This window comes from Aquarana catesbeiana, linkage group LG04, assembly GCF_042186555.1.
Source record: "Aquarana catesbeiana isolate 2022-GZ linkage group LG04, ASM4218655v1, whole genome shotgun sequence".
NCBI classification, from domain to species: Eukaryota; Metazoa; Chordata; class Amphibia; order Anura; family Ranidae; genus Aquarana; species Aquarana catesbeiana.
In genome coordinates this window covers 541,666,025-541,681,119 of record NC_133327.1, presented here as the reverse complement: position 1 = coordinate 541,681,119, position 15,095 = coordinate 541,666,025, and the positions used below count along the sequence as shown (strand labels likewise).

At 40.5% G+C, this 15,095-nt stretch overlaps 1 protein-coding gene across 1 annotated transcript in view; it reads left to right on the top strand.

The window, feature by feature from the left end:
• GNPAT (glyceronephosphate O-acyltransferase) overlaps positions 1–15,095 on the top strand; it is a 76,076-nt gene extending 60,981 nt beyond the window's left edge. The window contains exons 12-16 of the mRNA XM_073627883.1: positions 1,658–1,798; positions 3,213–3,312; positions 8,852–8,945; positions 12,316–12,377; positions 14,070–15,095. Of these exons, the coding sequence (XP_073483984.1) occupies positions 1,658–1,798; positions 3,213–3,312; positions 8,852–8,945; positions 12,316–12,377; positions 14,070–14,113 (441 nt within the window). The 3' untranslated portion in view covers positions 14,114–15,095. The remainder of the gene's footprint in view (positions 1–1,657; positions 1,799–3,212; positions 3,313–8,851; positions 8,946–12,315; positions 12,378–14,069) is intronic.

Genomic DNA, 15,095 nt, shown 5'->3' with positions numbered 1-15,095 from the left:
TTTTTGCAAAATTTTGCTGGGCTTGGATGTTTTTCTTCATAAGAAAAGGCTTCCATCTTGCCACTCTACCCCATAGCCCAGGCGTGAAAAATACGGGAGATTGTCGTCACATGTACCACACAGCCAGTACTTGCCAAATATTCCTGCAGCTCCTTTAATGTTGCTGAAGGCCTCTTGGCAGCCTCCCTGACCAGTTTTCTTCTCGTCTTTTCATCAATTTTGGAGGGGCGTCCAGTTCTTGGTAATGTCACTGTTGTGCCATATTTTCTCCACTTAATGATGACTGTCTTCACTGTGTTCCATGGTATATCTAATGCCTTGGAAATTATTTTGTACCCTTCTCCTGACTGATACCTTTTACCAGTGAGATCCCTCTGATGCTTTGGAAGCTCTCTGCGGCCCATGGCTTCTGCTGTAGGATGCGACTAAGAAAATGTTAGGAAAGACTTATTAGAACAGCTGAATTTTATTTGGGGTTAATCAGAGGAACTTTAAATGATGGCAGGTGTGTACTGACTTCTATTTAACATGAGTTTGAATGTGATAGCTTAATTCTGTACACAGCTACATCCCCAGTTATAAGAGGGTGTGCACACTTATGCAACCACATTATTTGTTTATTATTATTTTTTTTATTTTTACTCCCCCACCCCCTAAAGATTTCAGTTTGTTGTTTATAGGTCACATTAAAGGTTTATAGGTCACATTAAAGGTGGAAAAAGTTCTGAAATGATTTATCTTTTTGTCTTTTTTTTTTTTTTTTCATCACAGAAATGTGACATTTTAACAGGGGTGTGTAGACTTTTTATATCCACTGTATATAAAATAGGAACTATGGACAAAATAAAAAATCACATATATGATAAGTAAAATAGAAATATATATGATAAGTCATTCACATGTTAATAGCATATTCTCCAGAGTATTCAAGAAAATCAGGGAAGAGCAGGTTGAGGATGATTGTCAGTGCTTTGTGGTCATCCAAAAGAGCCTGGTGCTTAAAGTGGTTTTAAACGCTTACATATACCCAGTGAAGTGACTGGCCTCTGGTTATACACACGAATGAAACTAATCCTCCTACATTAATAGTACCTGTCTATCTTCAGTCTTCTCTACATCTGTTCAAAGTGCTGAATTTTTAAGATTGTCTGAGAATTCAGAAACAACCTTTCCTCCGTGTACCTTTCCTCCAGTCAGCTCTCAGATCTCTCCTCATTAAACTCTGAAGACTGTAACTTCACCTCTCCACCCCCCCTCCACACAGCACACAGGAACCTAGCTGACGCTGTCAATCGGCTAGAGGGTCCCAACCCTGTCACCTTTTTTCTCTTGGTGTCAGGAAAACTTGTAGGAAATGATTCATGCTGATAGCAGAGAAATTAGGGTAGCAGACAGAAATGACACTTTGTGCTCTGGATTGAGACAAGCACACACTATAGAAGGATATGCTTTGTTCATATTTCATGTCTGAGGTTTACAACCACTTTAACTGTATGTCACTGATGTTTCGTATTCCTGTTATGTTCCCTGCAGCGATGATCTTGTCTCCCACAGACCTATGTTACTATGTTTTTATTACTAAAGTAAATTCCATCTCATTACTTTATGCAATTCTAAATATATGTGTCACATATTCAGTGTCATTTTTCCGTGTCAGGATTTTGAAGAAGGCTGCTTTCTGCTATCCAAATGTGATGTGGTTCAAGGCAGTCCACATGAACTGGTCATGACGGAGAACGGATCCAATACAGTTGCGTTTTTGTTGAGAATGTTTCAGCCCTTCCTTGAAGGTTATCAGGTAGGTATGGACTAGAAACCAAGTTTCAGATATTAAGCTCATTTGAGTGAGTTTATTATGAATGTAGGAATTTGGGGGGCAAATACTTTCGTAAAAGTGAATCTGACATGAAATTAAATATTTCTAAGTTAAAAAAAAAAAAGCTGCTGGGAGACTGAGCCAGCCGCTCCCTCCCCTCCCCAGCCTAGTGTTCCAGGGAGCGCTGGAGGACTAGAGAGCTGGTGACTGACAGTTACAGCTCTCTGCTCAGAGTGGAGGGGAGAACTTGGCAATCGGCTGTGTTTGATCGCTCAGTTCTCAGTGGAGTGGTGGCAGGAGACGGATGCAGCATCGGATCAATAGTGCATCCACCCAGGTTAGTATAAGGTGTGCGTGTGTGTTTTTTTTTTATAAATCCCATACTGCTCTTTTAAGCTAGTCATAGAATTTTCATCTGTAGAAATCTTATTCTCTGGTCTATTCTTAGTATTTCTGCTCTTTATCTCCACTGTCATCACTGCTCTCCTCTTATAAGTGGGTGGGGTCATGCAAATGTAATGCCTTTGGGCTGACTGTATTTCCAGAGCCTCTGGTTTGTCACATGGATACAGTTTAACATTGCAGAGCCATTTATATCAAACTGCATACAGCTGTTGCAGGCTTGATTGCCACCATCAATACAGCGCTTGAAGGCAGTGCCATCTGTGAATTAGAACTGCTATTATATGGTTATAGTAAGTTGGACTTAAAAGAACCCGTAGTTCTGGATGTACAGTTGGCCCAGGGGCATAAAGAGATGATTATCCTGGCTCTGCACATTATATTAAAGTGGGAAATATTCCCCTAATTTTTGTGATATGTGATGGAAGTGAGAGATGCGCATCTTCTGTTATAAGGAGGCTCTATGAATATATTGTAACCTAACCCAAAAGTGGAACTTCCACTTATCTATCTCCTCCCTCCCTCAGATGCCACATTTGGCACCTTTCGGGGGGGGGGGCAGGTACCTGTTTTTGACAGGTACCCTTTCCCCACTTCTGGAGATGGCGCCGTCCCTCGGAAGTTTGGGCGCCCCTCCTTCTTTCTCCACAGCTTCGCGCATGCGCAGTAGGGAACTGGCTGTGAAGCCGAAAGGCTTCACTGCTGGCTTCCATTATCAGGAATGGTAGTAGCTGCACCCGACAGCGGATTCGAAAATCGGCTGGGCTGCCGACATTGCAGGAACCCTGAAAAGGTAAGTGCCCTAATATTAAAAGTCTTTACATTTTTTCGGGGGGGGGGGGGCACCTCTTTAAGAAGAAAAAGTAAACCAGTACATTATGTTTTTAATGTAATGATCCCTATTTCATCTCTTTTATTTTAAAGAATGATAATTTAGCAAAAACCAACGTGTACATGATACGCATTTTATATTTGTACCCTTTGCATTTTCCAGCTAGCCTTCAGACACCTATTAGAGGACTTGACTAAGAGACGGTCAGAACAGCAATACATATCTACTCTGAGGAGTTTTATCATGCAGTGTATCATATCTGGTAAGCACAGAAGCATCATATTGTATGTGTATCTAAAATACAAGACTCACTTAGGCACTAAAATAAGCAGTTGTGACCCACAAAATTCTCCATTCCTTGGCAAACAATTGTATATTAGTTTACTGTAGTAATTTCAGTTAAAGTGTATGTAACCCTAACAATGAACTCCCCTTATTTTCTCCCTTTTATTTTGTTAAATATACCATCAAAAGAACCTTGCAAATAGACAAAAAAAAAAAAAAGTACTGCACTAATACTCCTATCTCTGATATCAGCCAACATGACATATAATGAACTGGTGCAGATCATATAAAACCGCTTGTCAGCCTACGCTATGCTACAGAAAAATGTCTGCCGATCACACACAGGATGCCATCTTGCAGTGACCAACGTAACATGGCTTCTGCTCTCCACCCGCAGGAATAGTCCCTCCAACGCATTTCACCCCCTAGTGGGTCTGCATCAACAATTAAGCCCACTAGGGGGTGAAATGCGTTTTGGTAACAGCGAGTCAATCCTGTGTGCGCAGTTGGCTGCCAGTTTTCTGTGTCAAATTTTTAATTTATTTTTTAAAGGTAACTTTATTGTTTGTAAAAGATACAAAATACAAACCAGAGCGTATAACACTCGCATTGACATGTAGTATGGCATTAAACAGAATTTCCATGAGTTATATATCCATAACACAGAAAAAGTCTGAGCAACAACCATGACAGAGCATAGTATATACAGAATCCCCCCCCCCCCCCCCCCCCCAAAAAAAAATCAAAAAGAACACAGTAATCGTGAAAATAAGGAAGTTTCCTCCGACTGCGAACCATACATACAAAGCGCACATTTACAACATCCATTGAGAAACAGATACGTTCTGGGGTTAGGAGCTACCACAACCTTCAGTTGCTATAGAACGTTCAGATTCTACCCAAGGGGACCAGATTTTGTGAATTTTTTAGGGCATCCCCTGGCCTCATATTGTATAGCAGAACTGCTTGGTTGATTAAAGTAATCCAGAAAGGTAGCAAGGAGGAGTTTGTAATTCCTAGTGCATGGCTACGAATTTTTTGGCATAATATCAAATAATTTTGGTATATGTGTTTGAAAAGCACAAAAGATCCATTGAGCTTGTAACTTCCTGTGCTCTCTGCCTCTGTTGCATTGGACGTGTTCTGCAGCCCTAACACCTTAGGGCAGAAAGTGGGAAGGGGGGGGTCTGAAAAAGATAAATTGATGTAGCCACCATGTAGGACTGACAAGCTGCAATTTTATAATTTTTTTTTTTTTGTTCTTGGGTTTAAATACTTCTTTTTTTTTTTTTTTCTTTTTTTTATGAGATGATTTAAGATGAACTATTAGAGAGGGGTTACTTTTTAGAATCTTGTTTTCTGCCTTACTGAATACAGCTGGCCATACATGGGACAGTTTTTCTCATTCAGCCGGCGGGTTGAGCGGAAGAAGCTGACTCCATTCCCCCCATCCACACATTTGATGTGGATGTGTGAATCCTCCCTGTGTCATTGTATTCTGACGGCAGGGACACCTTCCTGCCATCAGAATACACAGATCAGCTCTGCAGTCTATTGCCTGAGGCGCTGAATGAGTGGAAATTTACCGACAGGGCGGTTTACATAGAGCAGAGCCCGGATAGCAAACTTACAATCAAACTCTTTAGATTACACTGTGTCAGGGGCATTTCTGGTGTAACCTGTGGGATTCGACTTGTCAGTTTCACATCTGCTCATTCTCTGTGTATCCGGAGCCGCTGTCGGTGCCCCTGATGCAGAGTTGGACAGACTCTCAACCTGACAAAATCGCACAGATTTCATCGGTAATATTTGGGTCTGGGTTGCCAGTTTGACAGCGAGAGGCTTTTTGCCCCAGCTACCCTCACCACCACAGCACACAAGGTGGGAAACTGTCTTGCCCGTGTGTCAGATTTTTAGACTGTCTATAAAAGGACCGGGGTTTTGTTTGAAGTGAGGGGGCATTTCTGGCTATGTTGCCTATTGGCCAATTGTAATTGTATTAATCTGCTTTTTTTTTACATTTATGGGCTCCATTTCTTAAATTTAGTAACCATGTGTCTAGTAATACCAAAAACGTAAATATATATTCACCTGCTATTACTGATTTCCCTTTTGAAAATGCTTCTTGCTTATGTAAAGTCAAAGAGGGGGGATTTCGGGACTTTGAATGAGGTGGGTGAGAGTGGCTAAATTTATAAGTCTGTTTTGAAAAGGATACCTTTATTGTCAAAAAGCATCATAGCATAAATGAAATGCAATGAGTAAATATACAATCACATGTTAAAAACCATGTATGGTGAAAACAGTAATGCAGAATGACCGGCCCATAGTATGGTAAATAGTAAGATCTTCCATTTGGAAACAAAATAAGATTACAGAAATCTAGTACATACAGTATATTAGAATCAATAAATCATCTACAGAATAGGTGCATCCAGTAGGCCTGACGCGTTTTGTGTGTATAAAATTACACTCTTCAGGGGCAGGTGCACTTGGGTCTGCAACAAAGCATGAATAAATAAATATGTACCATAGTTGAAACCATATGTGGGAGGGAGAAGTATATACATATAGGGAGAGAGATGTAAACTCATTCCTTTGGATACTTGCAAGCATGTAGAGTCTTTTTTTCCCACTTCCTTTCATGATGGTTCTTTAACCCACATCTTCACTGAGGCTATAGTCCCTCTGGCCCATTTATTATATCACACTCATATCCTTTAATTGAATTTGTGGTGTTGGGTTTCTATTATATCACATTTCACTAGTGGTACACTGTAATACATATTTACAATGCATCGATTATAATTAATTTCCAGAATTTGAATCCACACTTACTACCATTTGGCTATGTGTTTCTCATCTTTGTTGGGATCATGGTATGCGCCAGTCTTTTCAATGCTGGGTTCCGTCCTCAGCACCCGGGAATTATATCTTTGGCAGCCCTCCCTGTCTAGATGCACAGACTTAGACTCTACAGGCTTGTAAGTATCCATAGGGAGGAGTTTACATCACTTTCCCTATATGTATATACTTCTCCCATATATGGTTTCAACCATGGGACATATTTATTTATTCATGTTTTGTTGTAGACCTAAGTGTGCCTGCCCCTGAAGAGTGTAATTTTATATACACGAAATGCGTCGGCCCTACTGGATGCACCTATTCTACAGATGATTTATTGATTCTAATATACTGTATGTACTAGATTTCTGTGATCTTATTTTGTTTCCACATGGAAGATCTTACCATTTACCATACTATGGGCCTGTCATGCTGCATTACTGTTTTCACCATACATGGTTTTTATAATGTGATTGTATATTTACCCTTTGCATTTAATTTATGCTGTGATGCTTTTTGACAATAAAGGTATCCTTTTCAGAACAGACATATCATTTAGCCACTCTCACCCACCTCATTCAAAGTCCTGAAACCCCCCATTTTTGCTACAATATAGGAATGGAGACATGTGTTCCTGCATGTTTCACTCAAAGTCCCAAATTTTTCCTCTTAAACAAACTGAGTTGTAAAGGCAGAACGTTTTTTTTTTTTTTTTATCTTAATGCATAGATGCATTAAGATAAAAAAAAAAGTTCTGTGTGCAGCAGCCCCCTTAATACTTACCTGAGTACATCTTTATCCAGCGATGTTGCCATAGTGTCTTAGCTGCCCGGGACTCCCCTCCTCATTGGCTAAGACAGCAGCGCGGCTCGATTGGCTCCCACTGCTGTCAATCAAAGTCAGTCAGCCAATCAGGAGAGAAAGGGGGTAGGGCTGGGTTGTGGCTCTGTGTCTAAATGGACACAGGGAGCTGTGACTCAGCTAGGGTGCCCCCACAGCAAGCTGCTTGCTGTGGGGGCACTTAACAGGAGGGGGGGCCAGGAATGTGGAAGAGGGACCCGAGAAGAGAGGGATCCGGGCCACTCTGTGCAAAACCACTGCACAGAGCAGGTAAGTATACCATGTTTGTTATTTTTTTAAATTTTTTTAAATGAGACTTTACAATCACTTTAATGCAGAAGAGACATATCTCTGCCTGTTTGGCTATTTTTAATATAAGTAAGGACAGAGTGAATTCTTAATTTGCAGGCCCATTTCAGATCAGTGACAGAAAATCTTAAAGGTATTGGATTAGTATACTAGCTAGGAGAGATGCACCAATAACCTTTTTTTAACACAGAGTACAAGTACTGATACTTTTTTTCAAATACTTGCCAATATCCATTACCGATACTTATTGCCTAGGAAGAGTAGGTAGAGGGGTGGATTGGGAGGTGGGTGAGGGCAGGATGGGGGGAGTAGAGGGGTAAATGAGGGCATGGTAGTTGAAGTTGGGGTGAAATAGGGATTGTGGGGTGGTAGAGTTGGGATGGAAAAGACTGTGACTGCTGGGGGGAAGAGGATGGGGATGGGAGGGTCATTGGGAGACATGGGGGCTGAGGTGACAGCTGGTGGAGGGCACGAGGATGAAAAACAGGAAGGGCACAGTACAGGGGGATAGAAGGGCACAGTAAGGGGGGGGTAGGAGGGCACAGTACAGGGGCCACTGCTAGCAGAGCTCTGTTTCCCATTTCTGCATGCTACACAGCCTGAACACAGGCAGAGCTCCTGTTCCCCACAGAGCACACACTGAATTTGAAATCCGATTCCCTTACAGCTACAATGTGCACAGTGTATAGCTAGCTACTGGTTGCAGTTCCATGGTAGGAACGGTAATGCAGTAGCTAGTTATACACTATGCACATCGTAGCTGTAAGGGATTGGAATGGGGAGGTGGAGCTCTTAGTCCTTTGCTCAAGATGTGTGCTATGCGGTAATCTGAGACTGCCAGCAAGCATCAGGGGTGGTGGGAGGGCTTGGAAGAGAGAAGCCCACCCCTCCCCAATACCCCCTAGATCGGGGCATGATTTTACCTCTGCTACTTGTGCTGGAGCTGGAGTTGTACTGCTCCGATCCCTGACTGCTCTCCTCTCCATGCCCTGTGTTTAGAGCACTACAGATCCTGCCCAAATAGGCACTGCCCAGGTTGGCATGTGCATTAAGATGGCCCTGGGACAGAGGAGGCAGTCAGCCTGAGGGGAGGAGGCGGCGTTCCACACCCAAGCTGACGTCACTTCCGGTATTGGTTGTGGGTATCGAAGCATTTTCGCGAGTACCAATACTTGCGAAAAATGCCTAGTATTGGTACCGGTATAGATGCAACCCTAAAAGCTAGGCAACTAGAATTTTCGGGTGGTAAGCATCTATATTCCTTTAGTATAGATTTCCTTTCATCGCTATCTATAGAGGACATAACATTCTGACATAGAAAATTAATTGATTATAGAAAATTAAATATGGTATCATGTATGCCTTTTAAACCAAAGATGTAACTGGGACCATCTAACTTTCCCCATTCAAACACAGTAAATCCATAATAAATTAGGTTAGCACACCAAGCCTTGTTCTGTGTTGTATTATAACTCATAAAAAGGAATATACCCTAGCTTATTTTTTAATTGTACATTTTACAGGAACCACTACGTGTTATGAAGCCTTATCTTCTGATATGCAAAAGAACGCACTTGCATCATTTGTACATCTGGGTCTTGTGAAAGTTAGTAAACTGTAAGTATAATGAATTAGTTCTACTTTCTTTTACAGCTTATCTGGCATATTTGTGATCTTAGTTACAGTAACAAGCCTGTGTGAATAATCCTTCTCATCTCAATGAATTCCACCAGAGACCAGCCTGAAAATTCAAAGAAAGATAGCACGTTTCACCCATCTTAGGAAATATAAATTGTATTAAATTCCATAGCTAGTCAGAGCAGTGGTGGCCCGTAATGCAGGGCACAGGGGCGTTGCCCCCCTATCCAATCTACATGCTGGGCGCCGGACAGATGGATTCCAATGGGTTTTTTTTTTTTTTTTTTTTTTGAAGCACATAATTAAAGCCAGAGGCTCTAATAGGCTACAAAAAAGGATGGGCTCGAGGCGCAGAGCACTGCGCCCTGAGCCCACTCAGTTGTGTGACAATAGCGAATGAATATTGTCACACTGATTCTCCTCCTGTCGAATCAGCAAGCGGGTCCTGAGACCGCTTCCCAATTGGCAGAAAGGAGAAGCGATCCTATTGGTCTAGGAGGAGGAGGGAGGAGATGCGCATGGCCGTCTTGATGCCGAGGAGGAAACGCAGGGGTAACCGGCGCCCGGAGGGAAGCGCTTCCCGCGGCATAGATGGGGTAAGTGCATCGTTTTCAAACATTGTTATTATGGAGTTATGTGATGTTACTTTTTCTGATGCAAATGGGAGCAGAATGCAGTGGGAGGAGTGAGACTCTGTCAGAGGGGTCAGAGTCAGGATCTAGTCATTTCCACACATAGGAGCTGCTAGGCGATTGTGCAGTCCTGCATCCAGCTGCAATGATGATGTATGGCTCTCCTGAAATCTGTCTGAAATGATAAATGATCCTGTCTATATTGCTCACAGTAGCCAGTCAGCTCAAGGGGGGGGGGGGGGGTTGCATGTGCATTGTGCATCCTGACAGCAGTGTGTGAGGCAGACATGCTTGCAAGTACAAAAAAGTTTCAGGGCAAACTTTGAATTTTTGTAATTTTAAATTTGTTTTTCTTTTTGCTAGAAAATTCCACTGCATTTATATAATAACAATTCGTAAGAAGTTATTCAACTGCAGGAGCATAATCCGCATAAATCTACTCCATATGCTAGAATTGTAACAGTGATGGCACTCACCGGCCACTTTTTTAGGTACACCTGTTTAATTGCTTGGTAACACAAATTGCTAATCGGCCCATCACACGGCAGGAACTCAATCCATTTAGGCATCTAGACGTGGTGAAGACGACTTGCTGAAGTTCAAACCGAGCATCAGAATGGGGAACAAAGGGAATTTAAGTGACTTTGAACATGGTATGGTTGTTGGTGCCAGACAGGCTGGTCTGAGTATTTAAAAAACTGCTGATCTACTGGAATTTTCACGCACAACCATCTCTAGCGTTTACAGAAAATGGTCCGAAAAAGAGAAAATATCCAGTGAGCGGCAGTTGTATGGACAAAAATGTCTTGTTGATGTCAGAGGAGAATGGGCAGACTGGTTTGAGATGATAGAAAGGCAACAGTAACTCAAAAAAACACACGTTACAACCAAGGTATGCAGAATACCTTCTCTGAACACACAACACATCAAACCTTGAAGCAGATGGGCTACAGCAGCAAAAGACCACACCGGCTGCCACTCCTGTCATCTAAGAACAGGAAACTGAGGCTACAATTCTCACAGGCTCACCAAAATTGGACAATAGAAGATTGGAAAAACGTTGCCTGGTCTGATGAGTCTTGATTTCAGCTGTGACATTCAGATGGTAGGGTCAGAATTTGGCATACACAACATAAAAGCAAGGATCATTCCTGCTTTGTATCAACGGTTTAGGCTGCTGGTGGTGGTGGTGTAATGGTGTGGGGGATATTTTCTTGGCATACTTTGGGCCCCTTAGTACCAACTGTGCATCATTTAAACGCCACGCTTTACTTGCGTATTGTTGCTGACCATGTCCATCCCTTTATGACTACAGTCTACCCATCTCCTGATGTCACAAAGCTCAAATCATCTCACCACTGGTTTCTTGAACATGACAATGAGGTGGTCACTGTACTCCAATGGCTCCCACAGTCACCAGATCTCAATCCAATAGAGCACCTTTGTAGCGGAACGAGAGAATTGCATCATAGATGTGCAGCTGACAAATCTGCAGCAACTGTGTGATGCGATCATGTTAATATGAACCAAAATCTCTGAGGAATGTTTCCAACACCTTGTTAAATCTACGCCATGAAGAATTAAAGTGGTTGTAAACCCCCCCGAGTGTCGCTTTTACATATAGGTAAGCCTAGAATAAGGCGTACCTATAGGTAGTTGAAATATCTCCTAAATGTGCGCCGTTTAGGAGATATTTACCTTGTAGTGTGCCGATGATGTAATTGGCGCATGTGCTGTAAAGAAACGGCCCTCCGTGCTGTTTCTTCACTCGCAAGTGCCGTGACTGATAGCTCCCACACGCATGCACGGGAGAGACGTCACGTGGCCCCAGCCAGTCACAGAGCCGGAGTCTGCGGCCCCGGAAGGTAGGGGCGAAAATGGATGCGGCCACCAGCAGGAACAACACAGACTTCGTTTGCAGGCAAGTGCGATGCATACTAGCCCATTATGCTTTTACTTTGCAGGGTAACAAAGAAGAAGTAAAACCCATCAGGATTTACTTCCTCTTTAAGGCATTTCTGAAGGCATAAGGGGGTCTAACCCGGTACTAGCAAGGTGTACCTAATAAAGTGGCTGCTGAGTGTACACTGTTTGGCCAGATCGTGAGATGAAAATAGAAGAAAGAAAGCCTAAAAAAAAATGAATGCACCCATCACATCTAAGAAAACTACAATATAATGTTTGCTTTTGGGTTTAATAATGCTTTAAACTCTCCATTGTACAGACTTTGCCACCTGGTATGTTCAGTTTCTAATGTCTTTCACTTCAATCAGAGCTTAATCATAGGGTGACCTACTGAGTGAGCTGTGATTCGAGTGAAACACATTATATCCTTCACATACAGTACCAGGGGGCACAGTCTGTACAATGGAAAGGTTTAATAAACGGACATCGAGGCTTTTAAATGGTGAGTGGCTTCTCTTTCTATTGTACTGTCTATAGGGTTGATTTACTAAAACTGGATAGTGCAAAATCTGGTGCAGCTCTGCATAGAAATCAATTGGCTTCCAGCTTTTTTCATTAAAGCTTAATTGAACAAATTGAGTTCACTCCTTTTGCACGAGTGTCAGATATTGCATATATACTTTTTTGAACTCATTAAAGCCAAAATAAAGTGCTTGGCATAACGGAACATATATAGACAGATTAGAGAAATCATATTCATTGTATAACTGTTAAAATTAAAAAATAATTTTTGCATGCTTATCTGATTTCAGTGAAGGACAGTCCACTTTTACTGTGAATAAAGCTGCTATTGCAGATTTTGCAGGAAAACTTGGTAAGTTTATTAGCATATGGAATGCTAGAGTATGAAAATATTAATTTTTAATTACCTAGACATCTTTTGCTTGTCCATGTATAGCCAGTTTGGCAGTTAGCAAGGATAGTATAGATTTAACAAATTGTTGGTCAGTGGTACTCCACTGCTCTAATTTGCCAGTAGAAACCTCCAGTACTATTAGATGTCTGCTGTTAAATGGCTGTAGAGTTGGTATTCCAAAGCAATCATGCCTCTCTTTTATAGCCAACAAAGCCTTGTTTAATTAATTAAAATAAAAAAAATAACTCTTGCGCTACCAAATACAACAAAAAATAATGATACGGTAGCAGCTAACACTTATTGTGTTCCCACAATGCTTACATGATTAAAAACGTAGTACATAGTACTGCGCTACCAGTGTGCCACAATTACATGCTACTTGAGATTAACCAACATCCAAATAAACGTGCTTATCTATCGTGCCACTCGACTGCATAAATCAACTAAAAAAAGACAGTGGTTACTACACAATAACAGCAGTGCTTGATTATTAGTTTCCTTAATAAATGTGCATAGTGCATAAACATCTGTGCTTGCCTTCAGTGCCACACGTACATATACAATACATACAAATGCCATGTGCAATTTCCCATAGGAATTGCCTAAAGACCAGGGAAATAATATGTCAGGACAATATCCTAATTAATGATTTTCTCATTTGCAATTTTCAAAAAACAAACAGTATGGATTCAAGTCTGAGAGGCAGCTTCTCTAGATTATTTTTTTCTTTTTATCCAATGTTTATTACCTGATATTTTGTAAATGTACCCTAAATTATACTTTGGTTACTTTTATGGAAAGACATTTTGGCACAACATTAAAGGGTCCTAGAATAAAAAAAAAATAGCAAAGATTATTCCCTCTAAAGTTGCCCAGAGATTTTTGCGCTTTTTTAATTTGCAATTTGTCATGCAATGCTGTGCGCAAATTAAACTTATATAATTTTTTCCACACAAATAGAGCTTTCTTTTGGTGGTGTTGAATCACCACTGTGTTCTGTTGTTTTTTTTCTTTGCAATATACATAAAAAAAACCTAAAATTAAAAAAAAAAAAAAAAAATGCTAATTTCTATTATAAAACATATCCAATAAAATACAAAAATAAATTTCTTCATAAATTTTAGCCAAAATGTATTCTGCTACATGTCTTTGGTAAAAAGGAAAAATCCCAATAAGTATATATTGATTAGTTTGTGTGAAAGCTATAGCATCTACAAACTATGGTATGGATACTGGTATTTTTAATTTTTTTTTTTTTATACTAGTAATGGCGGCGATCAGTGACTTATAGTGGGACTACAATAGTGCGCCGGGCAATCGCTTGGGGGGAACTGCCTAACTGTCACTGACAGCACCAGTGAGGCTAATATGGTGATCAGTGCTAAAAAAATATACACTGTACTAATGACACTGGCTGGGAGGGGGTTAACAGCTAGGGCGATCAAAGGGTTAAATGCATGCCTAACAATGTTTAGTGTGTGTACTGTGTGATGCTTTACTAAGCAATGTGCCAGTTTTTACTCCCTGCTTTGCATGGAGAAAAAAGAAATGGCACATTGCTGCTGCATGAAGAGAGCCCCAAACGGTTAAATACATTACTCAAACAATGTTTATTGTACTGCACAATTTTATCTTTTTTTTTTTTTTTAGGATTGCAGATTCCGGTCGAAAAGCCACCAGTGGCACGCCTTTAAGAGTTCAAAAATTCTTGTGTGCTAAAGTTGCTTATGCCAATTGACTAACCACTCCATTGTTTGCGTGAACTCCCGCTTCCAGTATGAAAGAAGATGCATCTGGATACTTTATTTGAAAGTAAAGAACCATAAAATATTGTAATATTGTAATTAAGATGGTGCATTTTTTTAATAAGCAGAAGAATTTGTTCTCATCGATGACAGGTCATTATTTATGACCTAACAAAGCCAGTGAAACAAGCGTCAAGATCAAATGTTCCTGCTTTTGTTTTGCACAATGATTTTCGTTATGAGCTTTTCATGAGCTTGAAAATAGCAAAATGAGGTGCTAAAGAGCTGATTGCACTAAAAAGGTCAGACTTTATTACAAGTGATCCCAATCACAAAGTACCAGAAACATAAATAATACTGGATGGCTTAGTTACATCAGAATAACAGCCTTTACCCAACTGTTTTAAAAATTCTCCTATGGCCGGAACTACCTTGCAGATATCATTTTCTGAACCGCAGAACTCTAAACTCAGGTCCTCATTTATATCACCTATTGAAGCGTACAATCCTTTTTTTTTTTTTTTTTTTTTTAATTTTTTTTTTTTTAAGTTGGATATGTAACCCGAATGCTCTTAAAATGTAATATTTATTTCAACTGCACTTCTGTTACGTTTTTTTTTTTTTCAGTTTGTCTTTTATTGTAAGGCCTTGGGAATAAAATACTACTTTACTGTACAGTCTGTTCTGAAAATATATAAACTGTAAAACACAAATAAATGTGTGCTTTAAACTAGATCAGATCTGGCTTTTATGTTGTTTTTGTATCCTAAAATCACTCCAAATGAGAACTGGGTTGGTAATACATTTTGTGTATTTTGAAACGGTACCCTTTCAGGTATAATTTATATTTTGTTTTCTGTACTACTGACTTTAGGTGTCACTAAACCTACATCATTAAAAACGATCAATAAATGGTTTATTACATCCTGTT